At 43.8% G+C, this 19,776-nt stretch overlaps 1 protein-coding gene across 1 annotated transcript in view; it reads left to right on the top strand.

Moving 5' to 3' along the window:
• Nucleotides 1-9,264, top strand: part of AZI2 (5-azacytidine induced 2) — a 41,680-nt gene extending 32,416 nt beyond the window's left edge. The window contains exons 7-8 of the mRNA XM_073678024.1: nt 5,839-5,963; nt 7,751-9,264. Of these exons, the coding sequence (XP_073534125.1) occupies nt 5,839-5,963; nt 7,751-8,142 (517 nt within the window). The 3' untranslated portion in view covers nt 8,143-9,264. The remainder of the gene's footprint in view (nt 1-5,838; nt 5,964-7,750) is intronic.
• Nucleotides 9,265-19,776: the final 10,512 nt, after the last annotated feature.

Here is a 19,776-nt window from a genome sequence, read left to right as displayed (position 1 = left end):
CTGTGTAGTGCTAAATGTTTTTGTTTGTTTTTTTAACGTAAGACATCAATAACAGCCTATTTTACTGACTCCATTGGGGTTTATTCCAGAAGGAACAAAAATATTGTGAAGTTTGTATAAAATTTGGTAAGTTTGCATCCATGGGTCTTGTTCCCCATCCCTTTCTGTCTTCCTTTTCATCCGGGGACCAGCAGTCTTTTGTGGGGAGGCAGAATGGAAGCTTTCCTTATCCATCTCATATGTGTAAGCCATTATTATCTAATAAGCACAGCATGTACTGATTCTAAATCCGTTTTATAGGTGCTGTCCACTACTTGGACAATCCCTTCTGTTAATACTATATTCCACCTTGTAAAATAATGATACTCTCTTACCATTTGGGCACAGTTCCAGCTGGTCTCCTGAGGCTCACATGGCATAGTAATACCACTTATCAGCCACTAATGGGCTGCTCCTCCCTCCATCCGAGGTTCATCCGGAGAATGTGCGCGTGCCACTGCTCAATAGCTTGCGTGGCACAACAATGTCACTCCTGCCTCGGGGGACGCAGCGCCCACATCACTGGAACGGTGCTGATACAGGAGGATAGTGTAGAGCATTTTTATTTTTAAGGAGTAATGTATCCTAAAACAGAAAAATGCACAGCACAAAAAAGAAACTTTTACTCACCCTGCCGGATGGTGCAAAGTTTTAACCCCTAAGGTTTTTCCCATGCAGGCCGCTTTTTATCTCTTTTTTTTTTTTTTTCTGGCCAACAAAAAAGAACAAGTTTTATTTGTGGAAAACATTTAGATGACATTGAGTCTGCTAATCAGACCTGAATCATCAAGATGTGCCATGTTGGGTTTTGTGGTTGTATTACACACCACATGTACAGTAGTTGCACGGTGTAAAGGTGTCAGCGGTCCTTTCCTGTTGTTTTATTAGTTGCCATCTATTTTACAGCACACAGCTGCTATAGCATTGGCGAAATAACCTCAGTACATTTACCTTGCAAACTGTACTCCAAGCCCATGATATACTGGTTTCTTGTCCTTTCTCCATAAGAAGCCTGAAATATCCACTTTCTTTTAAGTGATCTGTACATGGATGACTTCTGATTAACGTAAGTTGTAGAGATAATTAAGGCTCAGATTAGAGCTATTTCAAGCAAACCTGACATTGTGTAATACCTAATGCAGGCCCTTAGGGGGCAGGGTGGGATTTCCTTTGAATACTTTTGTCATGCTCTGCCCCCTCAGCTCTGCACTAGTTATTAGATGGTTTTGTCTACAGATTATATTGAATGGGAATGTATAATCAGACAATGAACATAAAGGATGAGGGAAAAGGCAGCTCACCACCAGTTGTCCTGTGCAGGAAACTCCGTCCTGATGAGACGTGCTCATGCAATGAAATAAACTCCGTGTTCCAGCTCCTTAGGATAAAATCCAATTTTTTTTATTTAGCCCTTATAAAAAATTGCAATGCTCTTGAGAGATCTACTCGCTACTCATTTGAGTGCCTTGGCGACGCGTTTCGTTCGCAATCTTTATCTGAGCCTGACTGCGATTGTAACTTGTCGCCTTTTCCTTTTCATTTCAGACCTATTTTGAAATCAGATTTTTTTTTTTTGTTAAATGTATTTTTCAAAACACTTTTGGCAACGTTTCTTTTTTTTTTTCCAATTTTATATTACTACTAAAATCCATATTAAATACCAAGTTGCAAAACCTGCCATTTTCACACTGACCACTAGGGATACTTGAGATTGATAGATGCTTCCTGTCCTTTTAGGAAGAGATTACAGCAGTTTCCTTATCACAGGCAAGATAATAATGTCAGGGAACACCTTCATACACAGAGGATCCACCGATTCCAATGACTTATGCTTTGCACAGGCTTATTAGATGCTTCAAAACAGAAAATGGGGTCGGAAATAAGACTGTCGCTGCTAATGTACATAAGAATGTCTCGAAAGGACATGAAGTTAGAGGCTAAAATTGCACTAGTAGTCAGTGTGAAAATTACAAGATATCTAATTTAATTAATCTAATATTTAATACAGATGATATGAGGAATTGTGGGGGGGGGGGGGGGTGAACCATTGTCAACAAATGTGATTTAAACAATAGGTGATTTGCCAGCCTTTAAAGTGGCTGGTAGTCAGAATGAATGGAGTAATGGTCAATCATTCACATTTTGCTCTTATGGGAATGCCAAATGCCAGCTGATCACTGCATTTGGCTATTTCTATCGGTCACATTAAGAATGGATGGAGCAGCAGTTTGCATGTTACCATTACTATAATCCCACCCAGTTCTCAGGATCGGTAAGAGTCCCGGCAGTAGGACCGCCAGTGATCGGGAAGTTATGCCCTCTCCGTTGGATAAGGGGATAGCTTTCAAGCTTCAGATTACCGTTTTAAGTTCCACGTGTAAATTTTCTGTTGAATGTGAAAGTTGTTGCAGAAACTAAGTTTGCCGTACATACACGGGATGTGGATTCTTCCTAAAGTCAGGAAGGAAACTGGGCCACATCTTAAATGTGTGCAGGAAGCCTCCTTTAGAAATTCTTTAGTAACGGGAGATGCATAGGGGGCATCATCTCCCTTTATAGACATACAATTCTGGTCTCCCACGAGTATTAGAAAGGTGTCTCATAGTTCTCTTCCTGCTTTTGTTATGTCCTAGACTGTACAGCAAAGCTGATAACTGGTAGAGAAGACGAGAAGTGTTAGCTATTGTGACCAGTGTGAAACAGATTAACTCCCCATTCAATGTCCTTGGTGATAAAACCATTTGGTTTCTTAAATTATATTTTTATAGATATCAATTGATCATCTCCATGTAATGTGCTGCGATCAATGTAGGGATCTGTATTTGCTGTACTTAATCTCGAGTTCAAGTTTGTAGTTACACGCTATCTTCTTAAGTACAGATAGAAGTACACAAATCAGGACTTAAATGGGTGTTCAAAGAAAAGATTCAGGATCTCTTCTAGGTAGTGGCCCTTAATTAGAAATGGGGTTTAGGCTGGATTCACACACCTGTGTGTTGTGGTCCAAGTACAGGCCCTGATGCACAGAGTGGTCACAGGTCTCTTGACCCAAACTTTAAAGCCTTGTATAAGCCTAGGAAGCTGTTTAGTTTTGGCTCGGGAGAACCGCGGCCAGTCCATGAATCAGGCGCCCTGACATTGACACATGATTATGTGAATGCGGCCTTAGCTGCATATACAGGAAAAGACGATTGAAAGGACCACTAGCCTTAAAGAAGCACTCCTCCCATCAAAGTTTTTATCCTCCTTAATATATTGCAGTCATCCTATTATATGGCACTGTGTACGTACAATTGCACATTTTGCCATTCTATCCAGTAAATTCTTCTTTTGTGCTCCTATGTAGAAACAGGAAGTCTCTTGTCCCTGCAGAAATCATTCCCCTCTTCATGTCCTGACCCCGCTGCTGCCTCCTCCCTCCTGCCATTGACTTTTGCAGTGACCTATGAGTCATACTGGGAAAATTGACCTTCTGTTTCTACATAGAGCTTAGACTTATTCCGCTAGTCAGTTTTTAATCACATGATGTCACAGATCTAATGGAAAAGAGAAGAATTAACTGGGTAGAAAGGCTAAATGAGCAATTGTAAGTACACAGTGCCATATAATATGATGATAGCAATATATAAAGAGGATAAAAATGTTGATGGAAAGCGTGCTTCTTTAAACAAAAATAGGATTAGTGCAGTATTTTGTATTCCCCAAAACCCATTAAGTCAGGATTAGAAATAACTGTTGACCGTACAAACTAGTCTTACTGTTCTGGAAATCAGATTGCTCTTTTATTTCAGTAGCCGGTCAATAAGCCCCATAAACATCATAAGAAAGAAACTGAAAGACAACATCACACCAGCCATCCTCCATTATTGTGCCAGTACTTGGCTGAAGGTTTCATGCATGTACAGAATTCACCACAAGGGGGAGAGCTAGAGCTTGGTTTGGGGATCGTCTCATTTGCTCTTTAGTGTTTCTTCCATTTCTTCAAAGAATCTAAATAAATTGATGCAAACGCTCTAAAAATAAATTAGAATAAATGTTCTGAGCTGCAGATTGTGCAGTTTTACTTGCCTTACAGAAACATCTGCTTGCCTCCTTAAACCCCAGAGTGTTCGGCACATAGGTGTAAACCACTTAATTAACAACTTGAGTTCTAAGCAACGCTGGAAATGTTTCAATGTCTGTTTTCATATTCTGATTTACTTGTTAAGTAAAAGTATGTATGATTTTTGACTATTAAGATTAGACATCAGTTCATCCTATGCCTCTTGTGTTGGTGGCCCCCTCCTAATGATAACTGCAAGTCGTAGGCTTCTCTTTAGAGTAGATTACAACATTTAGGGTGGTCTCGTGTGTTTTTGGTGGCAGCCAGACTTAAGCCAGACACATTTAAACTGAATTCAATAGGAAAAAAATAAATGCACTACTACTTATGTTTTCTTAAACCTGTTTCAACTTGGCATTTTTTAATTTTATTTTTTTGTCATCAACTTTTCTATAGAAAAAAAAATTCTGAACATGCAAATAACAATTTATTTAAAAAAAAAAAGCCCACAAATGAGGGACATTTGTGTGTAAAAAAAAACCCGTAGAAATTTAAAGGAAATCTTTTAGTAGGATCAACCCTCCTAAGCCGCCTATATGGGCGCACAGGGCATAGGAAACTGAATGTAATGATACCTTGATATCTACAATCTGATGTCTTATTCCAGAGAAATCCACATTTTCCTTAATGTGAATGAGCGGTTAAGATCTCTGAGCCTCACAGGCATATATTGGGATGTCAAGTTTGGGGTAGGAGACCTGCAGCCGGTCCGTGCATCACGGTCTGTCCTCGTACCACATGGATGTATGAATGCAGCGATAGGGTCATTCGGCTCTGTCTCCTTGATATTTTTGCTGACATATGGTTTGGAAGACAGCAACCTTGATCTTCTAATCCTTTTCAACCCTTTTAAAGTTAGAATCTTGGGACTATCTTGGATGATCCTTGCCATGGGAGAAGATTGGTATAAGGGGTGGATAATAAAGACAGTCTGTCTGATGAATAATAAACCAGCAAAAGCTGCATAGTCTTCTTCTTATACCAAAATGTAATGTGTACCTACAAAATGAGACATTACTAAAGGAGCTGCGCTGCATCAAGATTTAACCCTTTTTTGAGTTGCATCACAGTTAAAGCAGCCCCTCGCTCTTCCTGCTGTTGTACATCCCACAACTCTCGCCTGTTATTATCTGGTACTCCCACCAGGGCAAGATAGGAGTTGGAGTAGAGGGGGGGGGGCACATGTTGCACAACTTCAGTTTAAGATTCTGAATAACTACATTATTGAATCATTCACATTAATGTAGAGAACAGCATCCTTAACCATAATCACAACATACAGCCTTTTTATAGAAGCTCATATGTGCGGAGATGTGATTTTCAGATATGGCGCACATGAGTCCGTCCTTGTGTACCTGTGTGTTAATTAGCGTATGTATGTATGTGTACATATGTGTATATTTATGAGAAAATCCTCTCCAGCGTGCTTAGACCTCAAGTTGTCAGTGAGACGGTTTGCATTTGTCGTGTGTCTGCTTATATTATATACAGTATATATGTGTTTTTTTTTCCAATTTGTGTGTTTTACCTGTATATGTGCACATAATAATGTAGAGGAAATAATGCTCATTGTCACAATGCTGTGATCTCTATGAAATGTGAAGTCCCAGAACCAGTTGTCCCCAGGCCGGTGAAGTGGAAGCTGAAAGATGCTACTGGGCAGCAAATGAAACCTTTTGCATCTTGTGTCCCCGCAGCCAGAGCAGCATGCAGCAAGCGTACTGGGAGCTGAAGAAGGAAATGTCTAATTTACATCTAGTGACTGAAGTACAAGCCAAGGTGCTAAGAAAGCTGAAAGGAACAGTGGCTGCGACCAAGAAAGGCAAGTCGCATTACTTGGTGTAATAAGACTCTCCCTTCCCTCCTATCCCGGCAATGCCATGTAAAGAGCAGCCGGCTATCAGATCTCATCAGAACCTGTCTGTAGTGGATGCTGCTGAGTGTATTAGAGCTGCAGCCTACCCGATTTTCTGGTTTAGCTGCATCCTGGTCAACTTCACACATAAAGGTGTTGCTGATGTGTTTTTCTGCTGTGCTGTATTTTGTTCCCCCTTGTGGCTTTTTTATTCTCAGCCAGTCTAAGTGTACAGGCAGAGGTGTTAACAGTTTATTTGTATCTGACCTTTTACCGTATCTGCCGTGCATAAAAACAATGCAGATAGTTTTCATCTATTGTCATTTGTCTTGCCAAGAAAAAAAAAACTTGTAGTTAAATAACCATTTATATGGAGGCATTTTTTGCTGTTTATTTTTAGCTTTTTTTCCCCCCCTTTTTTTTTTTAATAATAAGGATTATCTTCCCTATTAACTAGAGCTATTATATGAATAATCACTCCATGTTGAAGTCGGTCTTGACTTGCATAGGTCAGCCTGACATTCATCACTTTACCTAAGGTATATGGGGTTGTCCCCACTCCATCCTAACAAAATATATAGGGTAAAGGAAGATTGTGAAGCCAAAATACTGGTCCCAGAAAAAATCTGAGCTGTCATTTTTGTACAGAGATTATATATTTTTTTAAATGAAATTCCTAAAATATTGCATGATTGGAAGAGAATACTGTGGCATCATGAGAGTCCATACAGCTGGACTCGGTGCGTATGGTTTTGTGCACTTGGCTTTGCTGGGTGAATCAGGCTTAAATGGATTGTCTGGTGCCGCTCACGAATATATCAGGAGATAAGTGACACTGATTACATTTTGTCTGCCCACACTAGAGGATACATCCACATGTTCTGTTCTAATGAGTAGGATCGGTGCATGATATCTGACAATCATGTCTGCATCCTGGCAGCTATGTGCAGGCACCTTTCCATCAGCACCACTTCTCTCCCAATCTGGAAATGAGTAGTGTCAGACAAGCCTTTTAAAGAAGCTGTCCACTACTTGGACAACTTCTTCTCATACCCATGCTTGACCCCGATAAAATAAAAAAAAGCTTATACTCCCCTCCCGTTCCACTGGCATTCCAGCGGTGTTGGCATTCACGGTCCCCGGGGCTCCCATGCTGTTGTTGTTGTGACACGTGACCCCGGCGCCCTATCAGCGCTGGCGTCACTGTCCCCGCCTTCATACGAATTGATCATGAAGAGGAAGTCAAAGATCAGCTGCAGCCCGGACTTCCTCTTCATGTTTAATTCGACAGAAGGTGGAGACAGTGATGCCAGCGCTGATTGGGCACCGGACTTACTGTTCATAACAACCGCACGAGAGCCCCAGGACCGCAAGTGCCGAAACTACTGGAATGACGCTAGCACGTGAGGTGAGTATAAACTTTATTTTATGGGGGCCAAACATTTTAGATCAAGAAGGGGCTGTCCTAGTAGTGGACAACCCATTTAAGTCTCTGTTCACATCTCACATTGTCAAGCCTCTATCGGTAGGTCTGTTACTGTAGACTTCAGAAAAAGAGCAGCATACAGAGCTGTTCTTGCCATCAAAATAGCAGAACCCTGGAGAAGCCCATTGTAAGTCATCATTTAGATTCATCGTAAGCTACTGTGAGCCTTACATTCTTCTGTTCTTCCTCTCACGTTTGACTTTTTTAGCACTTTTGCATTTGCACACCCTGTAATGCTGAGATAATTTGAAGTTTGTCCTTTTTGCAGCTTCTCATGGCCCCGTGCAGTGCAAAGAAGACGTCGAAAGGACCTTCAGTAGACTGCAGATAACAGCTGGCGGAGTCACATACCAAAATGTGGTGCCAACTAAAGTCCAGAAGCTTCACACTGCTGCCTCCGCACCACAGCCACACGATGGCACATTCAGTGCATTATCTGAAAAGCCCGAGGCTACACAATGTACAACTGAGAGGCCTATTCCGGTAGATGGACAAGACTGTGAGGAGACTGATTCTTACCAAAAGTCATGTTCTGAAGAAAATTCCTGGGTTATACCAAGCCCCCCAAAGCCCAGCGAAAAGCTGTTCTGGGAGACAAAGAATAACTCTTTATCAATCAACCCACAGTATTATAATCCAAATTATACGTTTGACAGTTAAAACAATGATCCTGCTATACAAGTGTGCTATCTAATGTTCCTCCGAAGTCTTTCTTGCATACCTAGGTAATTTATGCAATTAGTGGATAGATAGTAATTTTTAATGAGCTCCTTAAACATGGATTCTTGCGTGCACCTCATGATTTTCCTTTTTCTTCTGGATGCAATCATAATTGGACTTAATCAGAACCAATGCAATGATTCTCAAAGGAGAACTGAACTGCAGAAACTAACCTCAATCAGATGGAGCTGTATTGTATGTGTCAGGAATATAATAAAGGATGTATTTTAATAAAGGTATAGTATTGGTGAGTTCCAAAAGAATAACCACTGTCCGGGAGACCAGACAACCGCCTCTTACCTGCCAGTCTCCGCCGCTCTTCTTTTGATTACCCGGCCTGGTGAGATGTCACATGTGTCTTGCTAAATCAATAATGTCACACCTGGCTGGCTAATCAAAAGCGGTGTCAGAGATGTTAATCAACTACGTGGCTGGTGGACAGGGTCCCACAAATTGATTCACACCATCTCAAATAGTCAATATCTAAATCCTCCAAAATATCCTCAAAGAAATAGAGCAAGTCCATAAATATATAGCCTTCCTGTCCTTCTGATCCTAGTCACTGGTGAATCCAATTCACTGTCACTTTTTGCCACATAAATGTGTTGTTTTTTGATGGAAGGGTGGGGGCAAAGGGAGTCAAGACGTGTTCTGTGTAGTTACAACTTTAGTATAAACCAGCTCGAATAGAAAGATGAAGAGAAGATGATCACCCCTACCCTAATCTGCTCCTGTACCTAATCTGCTCCTGTACTCTTGTGATTAACGTAGCATTGTGACCTGAAATAAAAACATGTCTTTATGCATATTAATAGTAAAAATAACGAAGCTTGTCACATATCTATCGCCCGCTGTGACAGAACTATACATCATAGGCCGATCTGATCTGTTGCTGTATCAGTAATATTTCCAGGTGAGATGAATAACATTTGGAAAGAACCTGGCGTTATTTTCTTACATTATCTTGGGGGGGGGTTTTGTTACAAGGTGAAAGAAATATTAGTTTTAGTTGAGAAATATAATTGTCCTCATTGTTTTAGTTTGCCGCATTTTCTACATGATCCTGAAAGTCAGTATTGTAGAAATCCTGCAGTGAACAAAGGGCTATGTACTCCGTTTTTGGAAAGGGGCCAGGGCATAGCGAAATCTTGTCCTACTGTAGACAGAGTACACCATGGAGGCTTCTGCTGCAGCCAGTTGTCTAAGACCACATTCACATATTTAGTATTTGGTCAGTATTTTACATCAGTATTTGTAAGCCAAAATTAGGAGTGGAACAATCAAAGGGAATATATAATAGAAACACGGCACCACTTCTGTATTTTTCACACACTCCTTTTTTTGGCTTATAAATACTGATGTAAAATACTGAACATGGCCTAACAGCCACATCATACAGTCAGTCAGGAGAAGGCTGATCTCCTGAGACACGGGACAGTAAGGAGGAAAAGGGGGAACATGGCTGAGCTGCTTGAAATACTCAGAGAAGTTTTATATGTATATAATATATATTATTATATTTCTTGGTTTTGATTGTAAAATGAGACTAAATAGAATCTTGGAAAAGGAGGAGATCAAAGGAGGAACTCCCGGGATCTTTTCTTAATTCTTCGTGTGTTTTCTATGTTCTTTTAAACTTTAGGTTCACTTTTTAAAATTGATTTTACTAAATAAAAATGACCTTTAGTTTTAATAACCTTTCACGCGTCATCTCTTGTTCAGAGTGCAGTACAGTATTCGTCTCTGTAGCCTAGAGGAGGTAGATTTCATAGAGGCAACCAAATGCTGAGCTATCCTTTCTAAGGCTGCAGAGATCTCTAGCTTAACATATTTGACTCATTGCATGTATTTTACAGTTTATATTGGGGTTTTGTATTAACAAAAAAAATGAAATTGGGAAATATTTTAATTTTGGTATAGACTTCCACTACAGATTGTAAGTCCTGGGCAATATCTTAAGGCTAAGTGCCCACGATGCAGAAATGCTGCGGATATTTCCTGAGCGTTTCTGCATTTCCCTGGCAGAAAAAACACATGCGGATTTTACATGCGTTTTTTCTGCCAGATAGAAGCAATTGTGACATGCATTTCCGCATGCGGGTTGTCAAGCGCTTTCCAAGCGAATTTAGCATCACTTGGAAAAGTGCTTGACAATTTGGTCACACTATATAAATCCATGCAACCGGCATGGATTTATATAGTGTGACCAAGTTGCGATGCTGCAAATGCAGCAACAATAGTAAAAATAAAAAAAAAGCATTCTACTCCCTCACCTTCCGATGGCCCCTGGCCTCCTTCTCCGGTGCGTCCGGTGTCTTCGGCGGCTCGCAGTGGTGTAAAAGGACCATCCATGACATCATTTAGTCATGTGACAGGTCACGCGACCGCCGACTTCAGCGGTCGTGTGACCTGTCACATGACTAAATGACATCATGGAAGGTCCTTTTACCACCGCGAGCAGCCGAAGAGACAGCAGCGCTGCCGGGAGCAGACAGGGGGCCATCAGAAGGGGAGTATAATGTTTATTTTTTATTTTATTCTTTTTTTTAACTACAGGTACTATGGTACCCGGGTCTGGAGGAGAGTCTCCTCTTCTCCAGACCCGGGTACCATCCACGCATTGAATCGCATAATATCCCCATGTGTACGTGTAGTTATGCGGTCCAATGCAAGTCAATGGCGGCTAAAACGCCGCAATTCTGCAAAATTTATGGACGTGCTGCGGATTTTCCCGCAATGATAATCCGCAGCAGAAACTTCCACAGCATGTGCACAGCACATGCGGATAATCATTAGGGACCATTGCGGACCTATTACCAAGCGTTTTTTAAGCGTTTCCGCAGCAGAAATTACGCTGCGGAAACACTTAAAAAAAACGCATAGTGGGCACACAGCCTAAGGCTCTCTGGTCTGATGAGGTGTCAGTAGAAGTTTTGAAAAGCCCTGGCCTAGACCACCTTGTAGGGGAGTTGGGACCACCTCGTTATGACAGCATTCACTATAAGGCTATGTTCAGACATTGCTTTTTTGCTGCGTTTTTTTAATATAAATTTTATGCTGCGTTTTACAGTACCAGCAAAAGCTAAGAGATTTCAGAAATCTCATGCACACTTTTTTTTTTTTCTGACTGATTTGGAAAACTGCTGAGTTTTTGCAAACTGCAGCATGTCACTTTCAGCGTTTTTGCAGCATTTTTCACCCATAAAAAGTAATGGGTAAGTGCAAAAACGCAGTTATCAGGTTCTGCTGTGTATTTGGTGCAAAAACCTAAGGAAGTTGCATCATCTTATTTTCGGGGGGGGGGGGCACTTAACTTTATCAGCAAGCTCAAGAGACAATAAAAACGTAGCAAAAACTCGCAAAATCCGCTTTTTGTAAGCAGCTTCTTTACTGCCAAGAGGGCAGGTTTTGCCTGCAGACAAAAATGCAGCAAAAAAACGTGATTGGGTGGTGTGGATCTTTGCCCCCCCCCCCGCGCACTATACTACTGATAAGGGGTCCAGACTACAAGATAAGGGCTCTTTCACACGTCCTTGTGTCCGGTATGTGTGGTGACAGTTTCCACACGTACTGGAGACACTGACGTATGCAGGTACATTCAAATCTATGGGTCTGCGCACATGTCAGTGTGTTTCCACAGACTGTGTCCGTGTGCTCCACACACTGACATACCCGTTTTTGGACAACAGCACTGATCACACGGACCCATTCAAGTCAATGGGTCCTTGTAAACATGTGCCGCATACGGATGCCATCCGTGTGACACGTACTGGAGCTTGGGAATCCGTGTACATTTAGCGCAGTCCCCAAGCGCCAGGTGCTGAATGCTGCCCTCGTCATGGTTCCCTGCCGGTGCTGCGATCAGCACCAGCATGGACAATGATGAGGGTAGTAGTCTCTTCTCCCGCAGTGTCCACCTGTAAAAATAAGAGTAAAATAAAATATCCATATACTCACCTGTCCTAAGTGTACCCCGCTGTAATCCACGTGACCGGTCAGCAGAGGAGCCGGGGAGAATGGCGCGCTGCAGCGAGCGGTTCCGGAGTTGTGCTCAGTGAGTGACAGGACACCGCTCCTGAGCTCGGCAGAGGTCCGGGGCCTCTCGCTGCAGCGGGTCATTCTCCCCGGCTCCTCTGCTGATCGGTCACATGGATTACAGCGGGGGACACTTAGGACAGGTGAGTATATGGATTTTTTATTTTGTTCTTATTTTTACAGGTGGGGACACTGCAGGATCAGACTAACACTACCCTCATCATTGTCCCTGCTGGTGCTGATCACACCGCCAGCAGGGAACCATGATGAGGGCAGTGTTCAGCACCCGGTGCTTGGGAACAGCGCTAACTGTACACTGATTCCCAATCACCAGTACGTGTGATCCTGATCCAGCACACGTGTGACGGACACGGATATCTCCGGTACCAGTTTTTCCAGTACCAGAAATATACGGACGTGTGAAACCGGCCTAAGTCTGCAGTTCAGCAGGTTTTCTACTCAAGTCAACTAAATGGTTTATCTATAGGTTTGCAAAATCTTTGACGTGTCCTTTTTAAACTGAGCCTACATCTTAAATGGGTATTTTGCAAATTAAACCTATTTATCATATAATCAAATGTTATACAGCTCTTTAATGTACTGATTCAACAATCATTACACAAATTGCTATTTTGGCGGGTTTATGCTGACTCTGCTTGCTTGTTAGGAGGGCACGTGGCAGAGGATAGCCCAGCAAATTCATCAGCATTGATGCCACAAGTGTAGTGTAAATTAAAGGAAAGAAACTCCAGTACATGACTAAAACACAGTTTTGATGATGGCACAAGGTAGGTGTATGTCTGGTAATCTATTGAATTTAACCGATTGCAGACATTCCCCATACATGTAAGGAGTAAGTCGGTAGTGAGTGTATGGAGCAGGTAATGGCTGTGACACACAGCCAAGACCTAAATCTATTAGTCGGGTGTAAAGCAGAGATCTGCCCCCAACTGTTATCCTGTTAAATGCTGCTGTCAAACTCTGAAAGAGGCACGCCGGCATGCGGGTGCGTCATTCAATGCGCCTCCATGACATGAGCGCGGGTTGCCGATGGGTCATTATAATAGGCATGAGTGTGTTGAAGACCTGTTCCTGATATTACTGATTCTGAGGCCGGGCTTCAAAGGAGACTGGGATTTTTACTATATGCAGCAATACAGTGATATCTGTGTATAGCATAAGCGATCTCAGGTGCAAGTCCCCTAAGAGGACTAATTCAGTAAAAAATAATAAAATTATTAAAAATAATTATTTTCCATAAACACCGTAAGCATAAAAAAATTTCAAAACAACAAAATTGCAGGGTTTTTTGGTTTCCATAGTGCAACATGAGGCAATAAGCCCTCACACAACCCTGTCAATTGAAAAATTGAAAACATTACAAGTCATGCAAAATGGCGACACAATCAAAGAGTTTTTGGTTTTTTTTGTAAATTTCTGGGGGAATTTTTCACCAGTAAAATACCAAACTTGTCCAGTTTTTATTGTTTGTTTTTTTCCATCGCTGTGATCGCACTGATGGGGAGAATCATATTGCCAGGTCATTTTCACCGCACAATGTAAGCCAAAAAAAAATCACAAAAAACTGTCAGAATTACGTTTTTTTTTTCGCAATTTCACCACACTTGGAATTTATTTTCCTGTTTTCCAGTTCACTATGGTAAAATGAATGGTGTCGTTCAAAAGTACAACTCGTCCAGAGAAAAACAAGCCCTCTTATGTCGATAGAAAGATAAAAAAGTTACAGCTCTTGGAAAAATAGGAGGAAAAAATGGAAATCGCATACATGTTCTATCAGTGAATCTCATGGATAGAACATGTGCCCACTATAGTCTATAGGACTGTTCACATGTTTACGTGTTGCGGCAAGACTACTCACTCGGTTGCAGTCAGAAGTAGACACAGGAATGGTTTAATCTGCAGATTTATTATGTCAGCATAAAGCACGGCACACTTCAGCAAAACAAACTCAGCCTTGCTGGCATAAAGGTATAACAAAAGACAAATGGTAACACAGTCCATATGTGTACGGGTTCGCCTGCACTAATCTGCAGCGAACTTCAGCTCCTTCTCAGCTGAGTTACACAGTCTGGAGACAGATAAAAAAAAAAAAAAAAGGGACTGCGCATTTAATCTTGCTCAGCCACACCCTGAGGGGGAGGTATGGTGAATGACTCCCTCCCATCTCTATGTCATTGACACAAAACCACTCCCTTCACAATGGGATTTAACCCATAACATGGCTGGAGAAAAGTTGTAGGTTCAGTTCACAAAGGCTTGCAGCCGTAGTGAAACATACCTCCCCTCACATATAACACCAGTGACTCTGTCACATATTCCCCCCCTCTTCCCAAAGCCGGGGGTTTGGGCACCTTCAGATACTAAACAGGGAATTCTGGAGAGGGCATCGGCATTAGCGTGTAACTTCCTGGGTCTATGCTCCACGTGAAAATTAAAGTCTTGGAGACCTAAGAACCACCTAGTTACCTGGGCATTCTTACCCTTTTCCCTCAACCATCTCAAAGGGGCATGGTCTGACACCAAATTAAACTTTTGGCCAAGTAGGTAATATCTTAGCGTGTCTATGACCCATTTTATGGCTAAGCATTCTTTCTCCACAATGGCATAAGTTTTCTCGCAGGACGAGAGTTTCCAGCTCATATACAGGATGGGATGCTCTTCCCCATTTATCTCCTGCGACAGCATGGCTCCTAGGCCAACTTCTGAGGTGTCTGTCTGGAGCACAAACTTTTTTAGTAAAGTTTGGTGCGACCAGAACCGGCTGCTTACACAGTGCCAGCTTCAGCTTCTGGAACCCCATCTCAGTTTCAACTGTCCATTTCACAATCGTTGATTTGGTGTCTTTCAGAAGGTCCGTCAGTGGTGCAGCAATCATGGCAAAATTTGGGATAAACCGACGGTAACATCACACGATTCCCAGAAACGCTCTCACCTGCTTCTTGGAGAGTGGTTGCGGCCAGTTCTCAATTGCCTCGATTTTATTGACCTGTTGCTTAATTTTGCCTCTCCCGAGGACACAGCCTAAGTACTTGGCCTCCTCCTTTCCAATGGCACATTTTCTCAAATTTATAGTAAATCCCGCCATCCTCAGAGCATCCAGAATCGCTTGTACCTTTGGCAGATTACTGGCCCAGTCTGGGCTAAAGACGACAATGTCATCAAGGTAGGCTGCGGCATATTTCTCATGTGGGCCGGGGATCCGATCCATGGCCTCTGGAAGGTGGCTGGGGCCCCCTGCAGTCCTAAAGGCATTCAGGTATATTTGAAACACTCATCAGACGTTGAGAAAGCTGTCTTCTCCTAGGCCCTCTGGGACATGGGGATTTGCCAGTAGCCCTTTGTCAAATCAAGGGTGGTAATATACCTTGCAGGACCAAGCCACTCAATGAGTTCATCGACGCGGGGCATCGGGTATGGGTCACACTTGGATACCTCATTCAGCCTGCGGTAGTCGTTACAAAACCTTCACTCCCCATCGGGCTTTGGCACGAGAACGATGGGACTCGACCATCAGCTCTTTGATTCCTTTATCACGCCGAGGTCCAGCATCCTCTTCACCTCGGTTGAGATCACCGCATAGTGGGCTTCAGGAATCCTATAGGGCTTAAGGTTTACCCTGACATGCGCTTCCGTCAGCACGTCATGCTCAACCACCTGTGTACTCCCCGGCAACTCTGAGAACAGGTCATGGTTCCGTTGCAGCAGCTCTCTACACTGTTGCTTCTGGGCCAGTGATAGTCTCTGCTATTGTGACGTCCTCGATGTTGGCTTTGGGACTGGCTCCCAAACAAGGAGCCCCCAATGTTTCCCGATTGCACCATGGCTTGGACAAGTTCACATGGTACACTTGGTGCGGCTTTCTTCGGCCAGGCTGGTGGACTTTGTAGTTCACTTCGTTGAGTTTCTCCACCACCTCATACGGGCCTTGCCACTTGGCCAGGAACTTGCTCTCGGTGGTGGGGATAAGCACCAGAACACGATCCCCAGGCTGGAACTGCCTCAGCCTCGCTGACCAGTTATAGACCCTAGCCTGGGCCTCTTGTGCCTGGAGGAGATGTGCCTTCACGATAGGCATCATTTCGCCATTCTCTGTTGCATTTGGGTGACATGTTCTACGATGCTGCGGTGGGGCATAACCTAGGCTTCCCAGGTTTCCTTGGCAATATCCAGGAGCTTTACACAGCTCCTTCATTACCTTGCTCATGAATGGAGTTCCTTGGTCCATTAGTATCTCCTTCGGCAGTCCAGTCCTGGCAAATATATAGACAAGTTCCCAAGCTATACTCCTACTCAATGAGTTCCTTAGTGGTACTGCTTCCGGGTATCGGGTCGCATAGTCCATGACCACCAAGATGTATTGGTGGGCCCGTGCAGCTTTAACTACGGGCCCCACTAGATCCATGGCAATCTTCTCACAGGGGCCTTCTATCACAGGTAGTGGGATTAAAGGACTACGGAAGTGGGAAGAGGGGGCTGTTATCTGGCAGGTGGGGGAGGACCTACAATAGTTTAGGATCTCCCGCTAACATCCTGGCCAATAAAACCTCAATATCCTCTCTTGAGTCTTCTAGACCCCCAGGTGTCCCCCCCAGAACATGTGAACGTGCCATATCTAATACCCTCTGTCGGTATGGCCCTGGAACTTTCAGCTGCTCCACATTCTCATCACCTCCTGGCTTGGTCACCCGATATATTAACTCCCCCTGAACTGTGAAGTCTGCCCCCGGCTCTTGAGCAACCCCATTACAAACAGTGACATTGTCCCACTCGCCCTTCAAGGTCAAGTCCCGAACTTGAGCAGATCCAAAGTTCACTCAGGGCACCTCTTAAACAGGAAGGTCAGCCTCCTCGGTCACAGTCTCGTCACCGGCAAGGACACACAATGGGAACTCATTCACTTCAGATTTTGACGGGGGTATCTCCCTAGGGACCTAGCTTTTGTCCACGTGACTTAGTCCAGTTCCCTTCCCCCACAAGTCCCAGAACAAATAAAAATCGAGCCCCAATATGACGGGATGTATCAGATCCGTAACCACCCCGACCTCGTGGGATTGGGCACCACAGTCTGTTCCCACTGTCACTCTGTCCACAGGGTAGTCCCTGGCGTCCCCATGTATGCAGCGAACGCTCACAGTCTTGGCGGAGATCAGCTGGTGGGGAAGGGTGGCACTGATTATGGTCACCAGACTCCCTGAGTCCAATAGTCCAAGCACCATCACCCCATTAATGGACACGGCACACGCCTGCGGCCCCTCACCAGGTTGACCATCCACTCAACAAGCCGGATAGGTGTAATAGGATCAACGCTGGCCTAGGCTGCAGTCCATTGGTGCACGGGACATATGACACCAGGCGGCTATATGTTCAGGATTATGACAAAGTCAACATGCCACATCCCTCACAGCTGTCTTCGCCAGGCCCTCAGTGGGATTTGGATGTCCTCCGTTTGTGACTCTAGACCCCTTACGTGGTGAGCACGCCCCTCTTTGGGTACTCCAGTATGGGGAAGTTACTATGTCCGGTTTCCTGAGGGATTTTTTGACCACTTGCTACCTCTCTACCTGGCCCTCGAGGTCGTCCGTGTTCCGAGGGTCGCCCTGGGCAACCCAGGTCTGCACCAGCCTGGGTCCCTACCCATGGATGAACCTGTCCATCACCACACCATCTGGGCAGGAGAGGAAGACTCTGGCTGCAGCCACTTCTGGACTAGATGTAGCAAGTCAAACATCTGTGAGCGAGGAGGTTTGTCACCAGCATACACCCAGTGGTGGACCCTTTGCGCTCTGACAGACATAGTCACTCCTGAGCGTGCCAATATCTCTGTTTTTAATTTGGCATACTCCTGTGAATCCTGTAGTGCCAGGTCATAGTAGGCCTTTTGGGGTTCACCCGTTAAATACGGGGCCAGCACCTCCACCCACTGCTCTGTCGGCAGTGTTTCCCGCTCTGCCACCCTTTCAAATACAGTCAGAAACGCCTGAACATCAACCCCCGGTGTCATCTTTTTCATCGCATGCCATACCGCCTTCCGGACATGTGAAATGCCACTTGGACTTGGAGGAGGGGTGGTTTCCCTGCTGCGGATCTCCCTTGCTAGGAGGTCCATCTGCCATAGCTGCTGTTGGATCTGCAGCATGAGGAGTTTATTGGTCTCTTGCTGTACTTGCTGTCTCTGCTGCTGCTGCTCTCGTTGCTGGTGTAGCTCCCGGGGCTGCTGCTGCATGTTCTGTTGGCTCTGCAAGTGCTGTTGATGCTGCTGTTGTTGGCTCTGTAGCAGGTGCTTGAGGAGCTCCTCCATGCAGCCTGACATCTCTGGCTGGCTGGCGGCCTTTACCCAGGACATCCACCGATCCCTGTGGCAGGTACACGTGTTCCTGGAATCTTGCTCACACTCTCACACCAACTGTGGCAAGGCGACTCGCACGGCTGCAGTCAGAAGTAGGCACCGGAACGGTTTCGTCTGCAGGTTTATTATGTCAGCATAAAGCACTGCAGACTTCAGCAAAATATACTCAGTCTTGCTGGCATAAAGGTATAACAAAAGACAAATGGTAACACAGTCCATATGTGTACTGGTTCGCCTGCACTAATTTGACGCAAACTTCAGCTCCTTCTGAGCTGAGTTACACAGCCTGGAGACAGATAAAAAAAGAGACTGAGCATTTAACCTTGCTCAGCCACACCCTGAGGGGGGGGGGTATGGTGAATGACTCCTTCCCATCTCTATGTCATTCACACAAAACCACTCCCTTCGCAATGGGATTTAACTCCCAATATATAACATGCTGGAGAAAAGTTGTAGGTTCAGTTCACTAAGGCTTGCAGCCATAGTGAAACATAACTCCCCTCACAAATAACACCAGTGACTCTGTCACAGTGGTCAGCAAAAATAAATAAAGCAGAGAAATGTTTGTTGTTTGAGATGAGCCACTGATCAAAATTACCCATATAGTTTGTAAAAAATCACTGTCAGCACAAATTCTCTTTCATGTGCTGTCAATTTTTAGCATTGTAGTGGATGGGAGAAGTTTTACAATTTTATCTTTTCATACAAGAAAATTACTAATGGTAAAAACTGACACACGGACCAAACACATTGTTCCTTTGTATATAAACTCCTTTAAAGTAGTTTGTCCACCTTTGGGGACAATTTTTTTTATTATTATTTTTTTGCTCATGTTTGAGGCTAAAAATCATTTTTGTTTTTTTTGTTACTGAGTTTGATGAAAAATGTTGTACTTTTTGCCATCTGTGTTGCATTGTCTATTTCTATTGTTTGGCAGAACAGGGCCCTTTTTTTTTTACATTATAATGCGGCAGTGCACATGTTCGACTGCCACTCCATTCATCACTACTGGGCTTTTGAGTGGTGTGTTCCGCTTTTTTGATCAGACCCATGAAGAATGAATGGAGCAGCGATGGAGCATCCAAGCTTCCAGTCCATTTTGTAACAGGGCTAAAAGTGCCCCGTCAGATAAAAATTCCCTTTTTTTTTTTCAGATTGGTGTGTGTCTCAGC

The sequence above is a fragment of the Phyllobates terribilis genome, unplaced genomic scaffold, assembly GCF_046119375.1.
Source record: "Phyllobates terribilis strain yellow unplaced genomic scaffold, ASM4611937v1 Scaffold_4__5_contigs__length_816908805, whole genome shotgun sequence".
Lineage (NCBI taxonomy): Eukaryota > Metazoa > Chordata > Amphibia > Anura > Dendrobatidae > Phyllobates > Phyllobates terribilis.
This window is presented reverse-complemented; position numbering and strand designations above follow the sequence as displayed.